Below are 16,194 nucleotides of genomic sequence, written 5' to 3'. Positions count from 1 at the left end.
AAGCAGTGTATACGAGCCAGTTTCCCTTAAAAAGTCCTGCATGAAAGCATCTTTCCCCTTAGGCAGATAGCCCTTGAGGCTTTGCCGTAATTAAATAACGTAACCTAACCTAAACTAGATGTAAAACAAAACACACACACACACACTCCTCTGGCTCCCAAAGCTCGGTAGCATTGCGTCAGGCATAGTGCTGGGATGCCATAGCTCTTTATTCTTATCTCCATGCTTTGAGAATTTAATTAACTGTCGAATTATTATTATTATTATTTATTTATCATTATTTTTTGAAATTAAAAAAGTCACAAATAGAAAGTAGAAAAGAATCTTATCAGTCAAAAACTAAGACTAAGAATGGAAAGTCAAGAAACAATTCTTAATTCATGCATAAATGCAAAAATTTTGGGAATTAACTTCCGAATGAGAAATAATCATGCATAATTATGTTCGTATACAAAAATTCTGTTGCAGTAATGTTTTTTGTCTTGGATAATTCAGATATATGTTGCGCTACAAGCGAAGTCAATTTCTTTATCAACAAAGCCTCATTAAGTTCCTTGTCATTTATAATTTCACTTTGGAACAAAAGTTTACTATAAAGACGCTTTTGGGAGGGGAAAAAAGAGCCAGTAAACGTTCTACCGAGTGTTTAATTTTTTGAAAGATTCTGTTGAGAGTTGTTATTTACATTTACTTTTATATGGAATATTTTAATTATGGCTATTTTATATACGCAGCAGAGTAATGTTTTGAATGTTATAGATTTTTGTAATTTCCTTCTAATTTTTTGTGTGATTTGTTAGAAAGAACACTTCTCTCTCTCTGAGGAATTGCTATGTGCAAAATCAGTTTTGTGTGTTTCATTGAGGTACAGAGGAACTAATTCTTATATCTTAGCATTAAAAATGCCAATAAATATTATTTTTTATATGGGGGCAGAAAAAGCATCGTTTTGACCAAATAATCCTTCTGCTATTAAAATGAACAGGGAGTACTTTTGTAACGTGAATGCAGTTTTTAAAAATAATTATAAAGATATATATAAATTTGAAAACTGCATTTAGTATATTGCAATTAATTACATCTCATATCTCATATTACAATATAAAAATTTAATAATGTATATATATTTGGGGAAAATATTTTTCGGAATGTTTCATTATTCTCATGGTGATAGTTTCTTGTTCAGCTGTGGTGCATATCTTATTCCGTTAAATTTTTCATTTTATTTTATTTATATTATAGTTTGATTATTTTTTGTTTTGTGTTTGTCATAAATTTAAATTATTACATCATCATCAGCTCAAAATTTATAGACATTTAGACTGTATGTTTTATATATTTTAATTTCTATATGTGTTTAAATTTTTTCTTTTCTTTTCAGTGAAAAGGTTGCTGATGCTGGGTGTCTCGCCTGATTCTACTAATGAAGATGGACTGACAGCTTTGCACCAGGTTAATATTTGAACTTGAATATGCAATCAAACCGCTCTATTGTGAACCCAATTTATAATGATTTCTTGAATATAATAGAATAACATTTAGTTTCCATCCAATTTTATGTGCACTTAATGTTTGTTATCTTATGCGGTTGAAGACCGTATCACACATTCGAAACATTTCGGAAGAATGACTGCTTTGAGCAATTTTTGTACTTTGTCACATGATATAAAACAGTGAATCCTATGGATCACTTTGATGCTACCATGTAAAAATGAAACTGGTATTCTATGAGAAATGGAAAGACTAACAGCAACAGGGAGGATTTCTCATTCAAGTTTTTTTATTTGGTGAAAACGTATGATTGATAATTTTTCAAAAAGGAAAGAAAAGCACAGTCCTTTCTTTCCGTGATAAATCCAATTGAAAAAATGTTTAAGATAGTTGTTTGTTCAAAGCAAACAGATATCATAGCAGTATGAGTAGTGTGTATGTAACAAAGTGTGGGAAAATTGGATGCAACAAACTTTGTGTATGTATTCAAAATAATTTTTTTTCATAATTTTTTACTGAATTTTCTGCAAATTTTAACTAAAATATTGCTAATCTTCAACTCTATCTGTGTATAAACTGTTAGGATAATGAAGAACATTTTTGCATTACTTTTTTTTTTCCCCCACCACCACTTGTAATCTGTATTTTAAGTAAAAACAAGGTAAAGCATAAAACACCAGTTTTGGAAAATCAGGACACAGTAAGCATATCTTGGACCATATTGTGTCATGCATTGATCATTGAGTCAATGAACTTGAATGGATTTTCTGTTTCCATTCAAGTTCTTTGATGACATTGTGAGTCAGTGCTCCATTAAGACTACTATAAATTTTTAAAATGGTATGATTGAATTATTTCTTCTTTTCCTGAATAGCAAAATTTAGAAATGTTTGCTATTCAAGAAAAGAGGAAATAATTACTAAATTCTTTTGAGTGATTCACCTTTAAGGAAATGTAAATTTTTAATCTTTATAGATTTATTTGGTTCTAGCATTTAAAATATTTTTTAAGTTTTGTCTTCTGAATGAGGGTTTTAGCATGGGGGAGGGAAGGTAGTGCTTTTAATCGGCTTAAATAAACATAGTGCTTTTAATTTACATTGTGCTTTACTTTGTTTTGCATGTTTAGAAAGGAAAATATGTATTTCTAGGGAGACATCTGAATTGGGACTTCCATGTGAAGTAATTTATTGTGTGAAATTATTAGTACATTATAAAACAAACAACCAAAAAGAGTAATTGCTCATAATAACCTACTTTTGGAAATTAGAAAATGTTAAATATTGGTGCACCCATCCAAACTTGTGAGATGCCTTTGAAACTGCATTCTAGAACATCATTTCACCTCCTTATTAGCAAGCATTACTGGCAGAATTTTCTTTAATTTCTGTCTTCATGTGTGAGAATTTCGTCAAGTTATGTGATCTTAAGTGATGAGTCAAGACTCACACTGGATAACATTGGTATGAATGTTGTATACTGAGACAACCATTCAGCACAGGGAATTTTGCTTTTATACTGTAAAACTACACATATTTCACACTGTGTATCCCACCTTTTGATCTTTGCATTCACTCATTGAAGAATTCAACCTAAAATACCTGCATCCCAAAAGCTTTAACTTTTTTGGCATTGCTCCCTGGCAAGAAGTGAATATTCACCTACTGAACATTTTTGGAGAACTAAGGAAGAGCAGTACCATTGATGTTCAGTATCAACAAATTTTCCTAGAGCATAGAAGTATTTATTCTAACTATAAAGCAATTTTTACTGATGGCTCAAGAAATCATGATCATGTAGGGGCAGCTTTTGTTTGTGGAAAAGTAATCAAGAGTAGTAAATTTCATAAGGCTGCATCTGTCTTTACTGCAGAAACTTTTGCCATTTTTAATTCATTAATCTTTATCTCTAGGCAGAATAGCAGAAGGTTTCATCATCTACTCTGACTCTCTGAGTGCTCTTGAATCAATAAATACAAATACCAGCAACCCTTTGGTCTTAGAAATTTTAAAGACACACCACCTCTGTCTGAGAAACGCAGGTTATTCTATGTACTGCTGGGTGTCTGGACATGCTGGCATCAGAGGCAATGAACTCATCGATGTCGCAGCAAAATCTGCTGATATTACCTCTGAAAATGATGTCACTTTTACAGACATACAGAATTACGTCAGAACAAAAATCTTGTCCAGGTGGCAAGAACTCTGGGAATGCCAGACTCTGAACAAATTAAGGCAGGTAAAACCCAATTTGGAGTATTGGGAGTCAAGAGGGAATCAAAAAGAGGAAGGCTCGCCTGCGAATTGGTCACTACAGACTGACACATCAGTATCTCTTGAAAGGAGATAATGAGCCTATTTGTGGCACTTGCAATGTTCCCGTTTTAGTCAATCACATTTTAACCTGCTGTCCTGCTTTTAGTCAGAAACATGAATATTATTTTAACTCTATGAATGTTAACAGACCTCATTGGAAGAAACCCTCACATCAGCCTCATAAGATTTTTAAAAGACATCTCTTTTTACCATATAATTTGAATTTTTTTTTTCTGTTATCCTGCTCTACCTGTTGCTAGAGCATTTCTCAGTCATTTCTCCATGCCTTCATCAGCATTACAGGTTCATTTCAACAATTCATCTGATACAATGTGTTTGTGCGTTTTGAATTTTATTCACCATTCGTCTGGCGCATAATAACCTTCAAGGTTTTGGGCCAAAGTCGCTGAACACTGGTAGTTCGGTCCGAGGTTCGAATCCCGCGAACGGGCTGGCTGCATGGGCGTTTTCATGGTTTTCCCCATGTGTAACGTGTATACGAGCCAGTTTCCCTTAGAAAGTCCTCCACGAAGGCATCCCTCCTCTTAGGCAGATAGCCCTCGGGGCTTTGCCATAATTAAATACACCAACACCTCTGTAATGGTCTCTTTCGACGATGTTGGCACCTGATAGCATGTCTCTGGATCTCATTATAGTGTTGCCCTTTGGGTTTCATTCTGGATGTTAAATCAAGCCTCATCCATATCAAGTACATAACCCCACTGCTCTGGTATCCAAATGCAGTGTTCACGGGTCCAGTTCAACTGCACTCTGATGTACGATGGGGACAAACAAACACAAACCACAGGCCATCGAGTGAACAGTCTGCATGACACAGTTTGATGGGATTTGGGCCACTCTACAGCAGCAAAGAGAAGCAATGCCAGCTGTCATGTTGTGTGTAAATTTAGCCCCAAAATTTCGTAGACGGACTATGTACGTTTTAATACAGAACATGGGAAGTAATGTGACATAACATCTATTAAAAATGAAGCAAGTATTAAGGTTCAGCTAGTTTTTACAAATTTTTAAGTGTTGTCCAAAGTTAAATCTGTTTCTGATTAAAAAATTCTGTGGACAGAACATGACTTCCTTATATCGCCTATTAAATTATACACATTTTTTGCTGCTCTTCCTTTAGACTTATTTCCTCAAATTTTCTTAGAGATTTATTTCTTATTCAATCAATTCATTTCTCACTCCGGGGCAAGGCAAAAATGCATAAAACCTTAAAACATCTTCCTTAAAAATTGTAAAACACATGCACACAAACGAAAACCTAAATACCAGATGCAATTGGAAACAGTTAAAAAAATCAATTTTTGTGACTAAAATTATAGTTTCTATATAAGACTTGTTTTTTTGCTAAAACAAGGAATTCAGCTAATTAATTGGCTTTCAAAATGGTTTAAATTTCATTTTTATTTAAATTGACATTTGTGGCCACAATTCACTTAGCATTCTAATCACGCCTGAACATTTACATTTTTAATACTGTTGTGTTAGGAAGAGAGCACAGAGAAATAGTATCCAAGCATCACAGAGGTTCAAGTTAAAAGTGTGCAGTTATCCAATATGGAAGATCGCCAAGATGAAGGTTTTGGTTTAGGTCAGAAAAGTTTCATTTCTCAAAATTTTGAATTTATGTTCTGAATAAGCTACTTCATGAGCTTTACAAAGTAGCTTATTCAGAGTTTATAAGTTCTGTGGCATAGTTTAATCTAGAAATGCTGCAGTCAGGAAAGTTATTATTATTTTTAGAATAGAGATACCCAAACTAAAAATGAGGAATTAAAAGGCTATTGCTAAATTGAATTATAAAGCTGATTTACATATTTTTATCACACACAGATATACAACTTTTCAATATATGTGTGTAAGGTAAAAATATGTAAATTGGCTTGATAATTTTAATAATATATAACATAGTATATATTAACTGTAATAATATGTATATGTATAATCAGTTGGCAATAAGCCTTTTACTTCATAGATTTTATACAAAAGTTAAACATTTTATAGCTAATCATTTTTTAGTTTCGAGAGATACATACTTATGTAAAAGATATTTACATATAGAAATGTCACAAAATTTACATATAGGTGTCACAAAAAGTCCCTTCTGAATCCATTTTATAATTTGTTTTGGGAAGAAATATCCTTTATTTAATCGTGCAAACAAATCGTCCAGATGAATTATTGAGTGGTCAGAATGAATATTTCTGTGAAAATGTGATACCCATCGCAATTACAATACTTTCTTTGCTATGTATAACGAAATAAAAATAACTGAAACAAGGTTTCAGAAATGCACCAAAAGTATAATAATAAGATTTGTGTTCCATTTCATTTCAGTGTTGCATTGATGACAGTGAAGAAATGATGAAACTCTTAATAGAATTTGGTGCAAATGTCAATGCCAAAGACAGTGAACAGTGGACACCCCTGCATGCAGCTGCTACATGTGGACACATACATATTGTGAAGTATCTTATTGCAAAGTAAGTTTATTAAAACGAAGACACATTGATTTTTTATATTTGATAAATTCTGAAACTTGATGAATTAACATATGAATATTTTTATGTATTTCATTAAAACAAAGAATAAAAAATAAGCAAAATACTAAAGCAAAATTCGAAGAATTGTTTTAAATGTATTCATATTATTATGATGATCATTATATGTGTCTATAGGGGGAAAAATCATCAATTTTTTATTTGCATGATTTATTATTGATTTATGATGTAATCAGTTATTTAAAATCTAAGTTTTTCTGCCACCACAAATAAATGCAAGGAATCTACATACAACTGTTTCTTTATTATTATTGTGTAATAGCATATTTGTAATTTATATTTCATTATATGGAGAAATAGCTAAAAAAATTTAGAGTAAGGATAATCCCCCTTTCCAAATTCATTGAAAAGCATGAGCAAGAGTTTTAATTAGTATGTCATCTATATCATCCAGCTATCAGTATCTTTAGAATAAATTAAATATGCATTGCAATGCCTCTCAGTTTGTTTAAGTAATTTTTTTAAATTATAGTTCAAAATTCATGCTAATTTATTAAGTACAGATTATATTATTTTTATTATGTGCATGTTTAAATTCAAGCAACTTAATATTTGCAAGAGAATTAAAATTGGAATGAATATTAATGGAATATTAATTTAAAATGTAAAATTTATACTTATTTAATTGATTTTAGCATGTTTATTAATGTTATTCATCAGTTTACATTTAGGGTGTAATGAATATTTTCTGTATTAACTTTTAACAATTCAACTTATAACTAATTTTAAATAAATATTTAAATGTGAAATAATATTAATACATGTTTTAATTGGAAATATGGATTTATTTAAAACATATCAATTAATCAGTGATAAAATAGTATTAATAATTTGTGCTAATTTTTCTATTATCTTTTTTTTTTTTTTTTTTTTCTCTCAGAGGAGCTGATTTATTAGCTGTGAATGCTGATGGAAATATGCCATATGATATCTGTGATGATGATACCACTTTAGATTACATAGAAAATGAAATGGCCAAAAAAGGTAAGCACATGCTGCTTTTTGTAAAATGTTTGTGCAAAAATATTACATAGTGGTTTACTTTTTTTTTTTTCATTTTCTTCCTATATAAAAGAAATTTTGCATTATTATTATCTTCTAATCTAGCATTTGAACAATGAACAGTTGTGTGAAAAATATTTAATTGTTTTTCAAGATGCAACTGATCTACTTTTATGTATTATTAATATTTTTCTACCCTTTAAAAGCATTCGAAAGCAATAAAGTTTTAATTTTCTAAAAGTGGCTCAAAATGATTTAATAATATTTTAATAATTCTAAAATTACTTTAATGTATATATAATTGCTAAGATTCCACTTTTTTTATTATTATTTTATTCAGTTTAGTCCTAAGTGTATTACAATTTTTTCTTTAAATTATAGAAAGTTTATTATGTTATGTAGATAAGATTAAGATTTAATAGCTAGTATAATAACTATGCTGGATGCAGAAAGTCTTGTAATTTCAAATTGCAATCTTTTGCAGCACTTTTTGGGGGGGGGATTCGGTATTGTATGCTTATCGTTTTTTGAAATTCAATCCTTCTGTGTCTTAAACTAAATCATATTTGTAAATAATGACATGTTAAATATTTTAATTTGTAAAATTTTAAGTTTTATTTAAAAAAATCTTATATTTTGACTGAATGATTTGAAAGCTACTCACATATTCCACTATTTACCATTTTCTGCTAATAAAACTGTTGCCAAATAAGGGCAAATAAGCACTACTAATGGATAAGCATAACAAAACAACCCACTCATAAGATTTTTTACGTTGGTTTTATATAATTCTGATCATCAGTAAGCAAGCTTAGTTTAGCTAAGAAAGGTGTAAGTTAACTGTTATTTCTCTGTTTTTATCACTCATTTTGAAAAACTGATTAAAATTTGGGACCAGCCTTCCACTAAACAACAAGCAGTATTTTCAAAGTTGCGTAATTGCTTATACTAATGCACGCACTTACAGCATTGAAAGGCCATTGATCCAGCAAAATGATGCAATAAAAGATAACACTACTTAGATTCCAATTTAAATGAATTTATAAATTTATTTATCTAATAATCTCAAAGCTTGAATTCATATTTAAGTTTTTTAAATGCTGTATTTGTAATTTTTGTCTTGGTTATATAATTAAATGAAAAAAACAGTATGGAATTATCTAGCTAAGGGGTTTACAAACTACGGATTGCGGGCCAAATGCAGCTCTTGTTTTTAATCTGGCCCATGGAATGATATTGTTTTTTCTGTGAAAAATAAATCAAATTATGCACCATTATGCAATGGCCAATAGTTGTGTTGACAAGTTGTCAATAAGCCTCAAGTGGCACTTCTGTTGTATTCTCTTGTTTCTCACTGTTTTTGAAAGCACTTTTAACAGGCGAATGTTTGTTTATTGAGTGCTGAGTGCTGTGGAAGCGTGTTGACAGTTTTGTTATAACAGTTCACATATGTTTTAAGGTACTCTGACATATTATTTCTTTTTATTTTACTCATTACGATTTTACTCTCAAAATCAAATAAGAAGAGAAAAGTCGACCTCAAATGTCATGCTCAACAAAGTTTTATGTTTCATATGAAGTGACGTAGTATTTGTAAATCAAGAGTACAGTAGACATCATTGACACAATATTGAAACCTCACAGAAAATTAACAATAATTAAAATTGGAAAATTTAAAACTGAATGTATCTTCACAATGCAATTTATTTGTAAAAATAAAAAATTATAATGAGGCTGTAACTAAAGTCAGTTTAGGAATAGCTCATTGATTAGCAATGAAAGGAAAACCATTTACCAATGGTGAATCAATTAAACCATGTTTGCTTGTGGCAACTGAAGAAATGTACCCAGAAAAATATATATATATATTTTCATATGTCAGTATTTGGGCGACAACAAATGTTAGAAGACTTAAGGACATCAAGAGCCTCAACAACAGTCAATTAAAACACAAGGGCTATATTTCAAATGGTTTTCATTGGCTTTTGATGAGTTCACATATATTACTGATACTGCCCAATGGTTGGTGTTTATTTGAGGAGTCAATGCTGAATTTGAAATGATTGAAGAATTAGACTCTATGATTAGTCTGTGTGGAACAAGTAAAGATGAAGATATCTTTAAGGAAGGTGAGAAAATGCTAATATAATATTAATTTGTTATAATAATAATTAGTAATGGAATCAGTTAAAATGTATCACATTTGATGGTGGAAAAAATGCTTGTGGAATGTAGAAAGGACTACTTGGACAAATTATTAAGGCTTGTGAAGATGTTAAATGTTTAAAACCTCTGGAAATATCTTAACTTGCCTTATCGTGCAGCTAATCGATGGTTCAGCAGTGGGAAAGTTTTGTCGAGATTCTTCGAATAGAGTGAGGTCATTGATATTTTTTTAAATGAGAAAATTGACCATAGGCTAATTGACCACTTTTTGAATAGCAAATGGCTATGGAAATTAATATTTGCCACAGATGTAATGGGTTATCTCAATGAATTCAATTAAAATTACAGGGGGAAACAGTACTCATATTTGAAATGTATTGTATCATAAGGTCATCATATAAAAAATTTACATTGTTTGAAATACAAATTGCATTAAACAAATTTGACTATTTTTCATGCTGTAAAAAATTAAAAATATTAACAAAATCCCCATTCCCAAAAAATTTTTGCAGGATATATTTTCTGAACATATACTACAATTACAACAGTATTTTATGGATTTTGATGCCAGTGCAAAAGATATTTCTATGTTTCAAAATCCATTTGAGTGTGTAATTGAGGAGTTTCCATCAGACCATCGGCCCACCAGCGGCCGAGTGGTAAAGATGCTGAAGACTGGTATTTCGGTCCAAGGTTTGAATCCCACGAATGGGCTGGCTGCATGGGTGTTTTCATGGTTTTCTTCATGTGTAACGTGTATATGAGCCAGTTTCGCTTAGAATGTCCTCCACAAAGGCATCCCTCCATTTAGGCAGATAATCCTTGTGTGCTTTGCCGTCATTGAATAATCCAATCCAATCCATCAGACCATCAATTGGAAGTGACTGGCTTGCAAAATGATGTTTAAAGAAAAGGATATATGTATGTTTCATAAATATCTTTCGGAAGCTAAATATGCTGAATTAAAATCATATGTATAAGGATGAATATCCATATTTGTGAGAGTTACCAGTGTGAACAGATATTTTTGAAAATGAGGCATCTAAAATTGCATTTCAAATAATTCTTAACAAAAGACAATTTGTGAACAACTTTAATGGTAGGAAGTACTAATTTCGAACAGTATGGTGAAATATTGTCTCAAAAAATTATATTTTTCACTTTAAGAATTTTAATCTGTTTATTAACAGCTTTCTTTTAATATGTAAATGTCAAAATGTGTAATAATATTATGTAAAGGTATCACTTAATAATAAAAAATTGAACTTTTGTTTTCCCCCTCCATGAGAAAACTACCCATTCATATTTTCATGATCTATTTCTTCAAACTTCTGACAGAAAATGGTTTGTGCAATTTCCTTGGGATCTCCTTCAGCATTTAGTCAAATAAAAAGTACTTGTAAATATGAAGAATATATATATTATTATATAAGCAAATAATAAGACTTATATGAATTTAATTTTGTACTTAGGTATAACTCAAGAAATGATTGATCAAACTCGTGCAGCAACCGAAGTTAAAATGTTAAATGATTTAAAGTATCTTGTATCACAAGGTGAAGGTGTTGATTATACAGATGAAAATGGTGCTAGTCCTGTAAGTATGCATGAATTTAATTCAGTGTATAATTGTAATAGTTATAAATATTTCATAATTTCTTCACTTTCCAAAGTAGACTTTTGAATAAATGTAACAAGGATGACATATAGTAATACTATTAAGCTTAAAAATCACTCTATTAATAAATTTGTGTTTATTTATATTAATGTTTATGAATGAATAGATCATAAATTTTTTTCTATGTTTCTAAAATGAAAGAGAATAGTATATTCTGTAACTGAAAATTTTTCCTATAAAAGCCAAGAATTAACCCCTTAAAGCTGATTTTTGTCAGAAAAACTGATAAAAAATTATCGTGTTTTTTGGACAGAAAATGAATATATAGGTATACTGCAAGTTATTTTTATTTGCACTAGTAATTATTTGATTTGTTCTAATTTGATACTTTCTTGCTACATCCAAAATCCCATCATCATTATTTTCACATTCACTTTCATCGCTGAAACCTTTTGATAAATTGGCATATTCAAAATCGTCAGAGTCGCTCATTATCAGATAACTTTTTCTAAACAAGTTACAAAAACACTTAGTAAAAATCAATTTATGGTTAACTGTTACTTTTGTGATAATTAATGCAATAAAAATAGATATACTATTACCTTTTCCACACCAAATAACTGCTTTATAGCAAAGAATTCTTAAGAAACTTATAGTTAATCATCAAAATACATCATGTGGTTTATTTGCAAAAAAATGCTGCATAGTAGTGTCATCTATGGTAAGTTTAATTATAATTTAGTGTATCTGTTTTTACTAGAAGGAACTCAGGCGGGCATTAGAAATAAAATAACACAAGATACGAGATCACCCGTGTGAGACACGGGCGTGTGCAAATTCGCTGGTAACTTTCGCCCATATCAGACACGGGCAAATGTGCTAAGGGGTTAACTTGAAACTTAATGGTTGTCTGTTTCTTTCTTGGACATTTGAATTATTGTAATTTTATTATTATTATGTAAACGTAGTCTGAAACATATTCTGAAACCCTTATTCTGTAACAAATCTAATAATTGAATGCATGAAACTCGCTATGGTGTGACTTGTACTTTAATGCTGCATGTATATTTTGAGACTTGGTGATAATATAAAAATAATAAATAAATAAAAGTCTAAAAGGTTTAATATTTTAATGGTTGCCCCAAAAGGTTTGTTAAGGTTTATTAGGCTTTTGCTGAGCTCGCAGTTTACCGTTCTGCTCATGCACTCACTCCTGCTACCCCATTTTTTTTCTATCTCTTTCTTTTTATTATTATTATTATTATTTTATTGTTAAGCATCATTTTCTTCACTCTTATGCCTGCAGTGTTAAGTGTTGGTATACATATTAATGTTTTTTTAAGTCTTTTCACTCTTAGTATTCTTACCTCTGCTGGAATGCAAGTTCATTTTAGGTAAATAAATAATAAATCAACATATTGCAATTTTTCTTGGTGATGATTCTGGATCTGGAAGGATTGATTATGCATGGCACTCTCAATGAGATCTCTTCGCATTGTAGTGTATGTTCTTTTTGATCAGGGGTCAGCAGTCAGAGAACACACTTGGCAGTATAATGCAGCATGTTCAATTTTGGCATTAAGATGGTCTGCACCTAACTGTTATGTCCTGATTAGAATTGCATACATGAAATGCAATAAGAAATCTTTTTGAGAAGCATGTTCCTTTTAGAATTTTTTTGAAAACCTTGCTTCTTCCTGCAATGTAGGGAGAAATTTTACATTTAGTAATTTATTTCACATACATACCTATAATATTTTTTACTCTTGGGAGGGGGTATGCTTGAAACTCTGTTTTTCATATGCTAATCATAAAGGAAAGTTTCACTTCTGTATAGTGTACTTTAAGTAGGTTTCCGTCTATACTACTGAGAGAAAAACATTTCTTTTAAAAGTTTCCTATTGTGTTTTACGTCTGTAGGTCTAACTAAGTTTTTAGGCATACCAACAATATGTACACTGCACCAAAAAAAAATGTCTACTGTTCTACTGGGCTGATTGACGAAATTCAACTTGCGTTTTTCATTTCTGGAAAGCGCAACATGGATATGTATTAGATTTATATATAGCATTGTTCTAATATAGGTATTTTGACACAAAATTGGACTTTTTCTGAAATAAGATACCATTTTTTTTTCCCCTTCGTATTTCCATTCTACGATGCAAATTATGCCAACCTATGAAGTATTGTAAAACTGCACGAGTAGTTTTTAAAAAATTAGTTCTCAAAATTTTAGCTGCTCAATGTTAATTAGGTTTGGTATATATTTTTTAATTACTCTTTTTTTTATTAAACTTATCTGATTCTTCCTTTCACATTTCGAAATTTAGGTTCACTCAAAATAAAATTCACCCATTTTTTATGATTTATTTTTAAAATTTATTTTTTAGCTAATTTTTAGAAATTTTTCAAAAATAATTTTGAATTATAATCTATAAAATTTTTACCATCATCTTAAAGTAGACATATTTCTGAGCATACCTGCAAAATAACAGTTTTTTATTCAAAATTTCTGAAGATATACATGAATTTATATATTGGCGCATTTTGAAATTTGGCTTATTTGTTGAACGCGATAAAACATCAAATGTGGTTTAGACACTTTGCTAAAATTATTTGAAAGTAGGAACGAAGTGCCTTTTTTCCAAGGGAAAGGAAACTTGGTTGCCATATATTAAGAAGTTTGCCAAGTGAATTATTCTTGGCACAACTGAAAAAATTGCATCAAAATAAATTTTTGAATTTCTCTGTAGATTTCGCACTAATTTTACAAAATTTAACATCTAGGCATAATTTGAGTCATAGAATCAAAATATGGAAAAAAATTGGTATGTTCTTTCAGAAAAAGTCTGTTTTTGTGTCAAAATACCTATGTTAGAACAATGCTATATGTAAATCTAATAAATATCCTAAGTTGCACTTTCAAGACATGAAAAACGCAATTTGAATTTTGTCAATCGGCCCAGTAGAATGGGAGATATAGAACTGTCTTTTTTTTTTATTTTTATTTCACAGTGTATATTATTGCTACTCATGATTTAATGATCCACTGAATAAGTCCCAAAATTCTTTCCATGTTTTCAAGGGTGATGCTTATGGAATGTCTGTCAGATCACTCATCTTGAAGAGACATTCTTTCACTTTTGAACCTGGTGCTACTTAAAACATTGTGTACAGGTCATTGCCCCATCTCTATAAGCTTGACAAAGCACATTCAATTATCTCTGGGACCGATTTGGCTAGTTTAATGCAAGATTTTACATTAACTCATGGTTCTACCCTTATATCCATGAATCGTGGGCTCCTACTCAACATGATCACAGAATGCTGCTATAGAAGCTCCTAATATTAATTTGGCAGTTTATCGTCATACACTGTTTTATCAAAATTAAATCTATATAACTAGGAATACAACCGTATGCTACCATTTGTTGGCAAGCTATAGAGATAATTTTTGAGGGACTTTTTTATAAGACGTATAGAATTTAATTAATATCTCAGTGTTTGGTAAACGAATACAAAAGTTTGACGAAATGTCATATATATATGCGTGTGTGTAGGGAGATTGGGAATATTCTGTAAAAATTGCTTCTTCTAATATTTATAAGAATAATATTTTTTTCCTTTATTCCTTCTTTATTTACATGGACAGCTACACATAGCTGCTGCGAATGGGTACCTGTCAGTAATTGAATTTCTACTTGATCATCATGTCTCTGTTGATGTTTGTGATGATGATCAATGGCAGCCAATACACGCTGCAGCTTGCTGGGGTCATGTAAGTATAAAATTTTTATTTTTTCTTGTATACATTGTTTGCTATGTTGTGATTATAGTGTTAAATTTTTGCACATTAGTGGAATAATCGATAGAAGACTTTTCTCAATCTTTAATCTGATTTATTTCTCTGATTATATTATTTCTTATGTAATGTTTGGCAAATGATGGTAATTGTATGTTGAAATATCGGAGTCTTTTTTTTTTAAATCGTAACCCCTTCAGGACGGGTGTATCATATATGCATCAGCAGTTAATCCTCTTAAGAAAAAGCATACCACTTAGCACAACTCACCTTGAAACAGTGTGTTGTTGCAGTAGTACTATCTCGCAAGGCGGGATATTTTGTGTCCCTAAGCGTAACTTTAAAAAAAAAATTCATTAAAAATATTTTTTATCAATTGTTTTTATTTTTTCTGTAATGGTATCTAACACTAATATAATCATAAATACAGAATATCAAAAGATTCTGAAAAAAGTTGAAATCTAAATGCAAAATAAAATATTTGACTCCTTTGAATTTCCATATGTTCTTATGCCTTAACAACAAAGAACTTCCCATTAAAAGTTATTTTGTAATACCTGTATACTTTTCTTTGTATAAGGGATATCCTTTTCCAAGGATGAATTCTTAGAACAATATGATGCATGCAGTGGTGAATAGGAGGTGTAAGCAACGTCTTCTGAAAGAAAGCCATGTAATTCCATTCACATTTTAGAAGTTATCGTGGGGTTTCAATAGTCCTGCATGTGCTTTATGATGACTGTAGAAGTCTAAAATTTACTTAATTTTTCAAAAAGAATATTAAAAAAAATAAGAAAGAAAGAAAAACCCAAATTCAAAAATTCTGAATTTTTTTGATTATTTGAGCTTTTGAGCTTTCCTGTTAATTGAATACCAGATAATCAGGCTTTTACTACACCTGAAGATTACTTATGTACACTGTGTTCAAACAAATCCATGTCTTTAAATATCAGAGTAATATATCTGCTTATAAACTTAAATTATTAATGTTCATGCACAAGGTAGACTTATTTTAGAATTTGTGCTACTAAATTATATGATATATACTTGTACAAGTGCTCCTTCATATATGTTGGAATCGGATTTTGCCACATATATTTACAGAATTTCAAAATGTCAGACATTTAAACTGAATCCCAAAATCTTGCACTCGGAAATGTCGACTTAATCATGTACATATTTATTTCATAGAATAATAATGAAATTCAAAAACACATTCTGA

The 16,194-nt window shown here is 30.4% G+C and overlaps 1 protein-coding gene across 12 annotated transcripts in view; it reads left to right on the top strand.

The window, feature by feature from the left end:
* The window catches only part of LOC118192707 (protein phosphatase 1 regulatory subunit 16A-like), a 460,297-nt gene that overhangs the window by 416,565 nt on the left and 27,538 nt on the right, over positions 1 to 16,194 (top strand). For all 12 annotated transcript variants that reach the window (XM_085822137.1, XM_085822146.1, XM_085822136.1 and 9 more), the window contains 5 exons: positions 1,382 to 1,452; positions 6,161 to 6,306; positions 7,265 to 7,368; positions 11,025 to 11,149; positions 14,823 to 14,948. In XM_085822137.1, the coding sequence (XP_085678263.1) occupies positions 1,382 to 1,452; positions 6,161 to 6,306; positions 7,265 to 7,368; positions 11,025 to 11,149; positions 14,823 to 14,948 (572 nt within the window). The remainder of the gene's footprint in view (positions 1 to 1,381; positions 1,453 to 6,160; positions 6,307 to 7,264; positions 7,369 to 11,024; positions 11,150 to 14,822; positions 14,949 to 16,194) is intronic.

Source organism: Stegodyphus dumicola, chromosome 8 (genome assembly GCF_044657685.1).
Source record: "Stegodyphus dumicola isolate Sdum_Otavi_A_Nest chromosome 8, ASM4465768v1".
In the NCBI taxonomy this organism is placed as follows: Eukaryota; Metazoa; Arthropoda; class Arachnida; order Araneae; family Eresidae; genus Stegodyphus; species Stegodyphus dumicola.
This window is presented reverse-complemented; position numbering and strand designations above follow the sequence as displayed.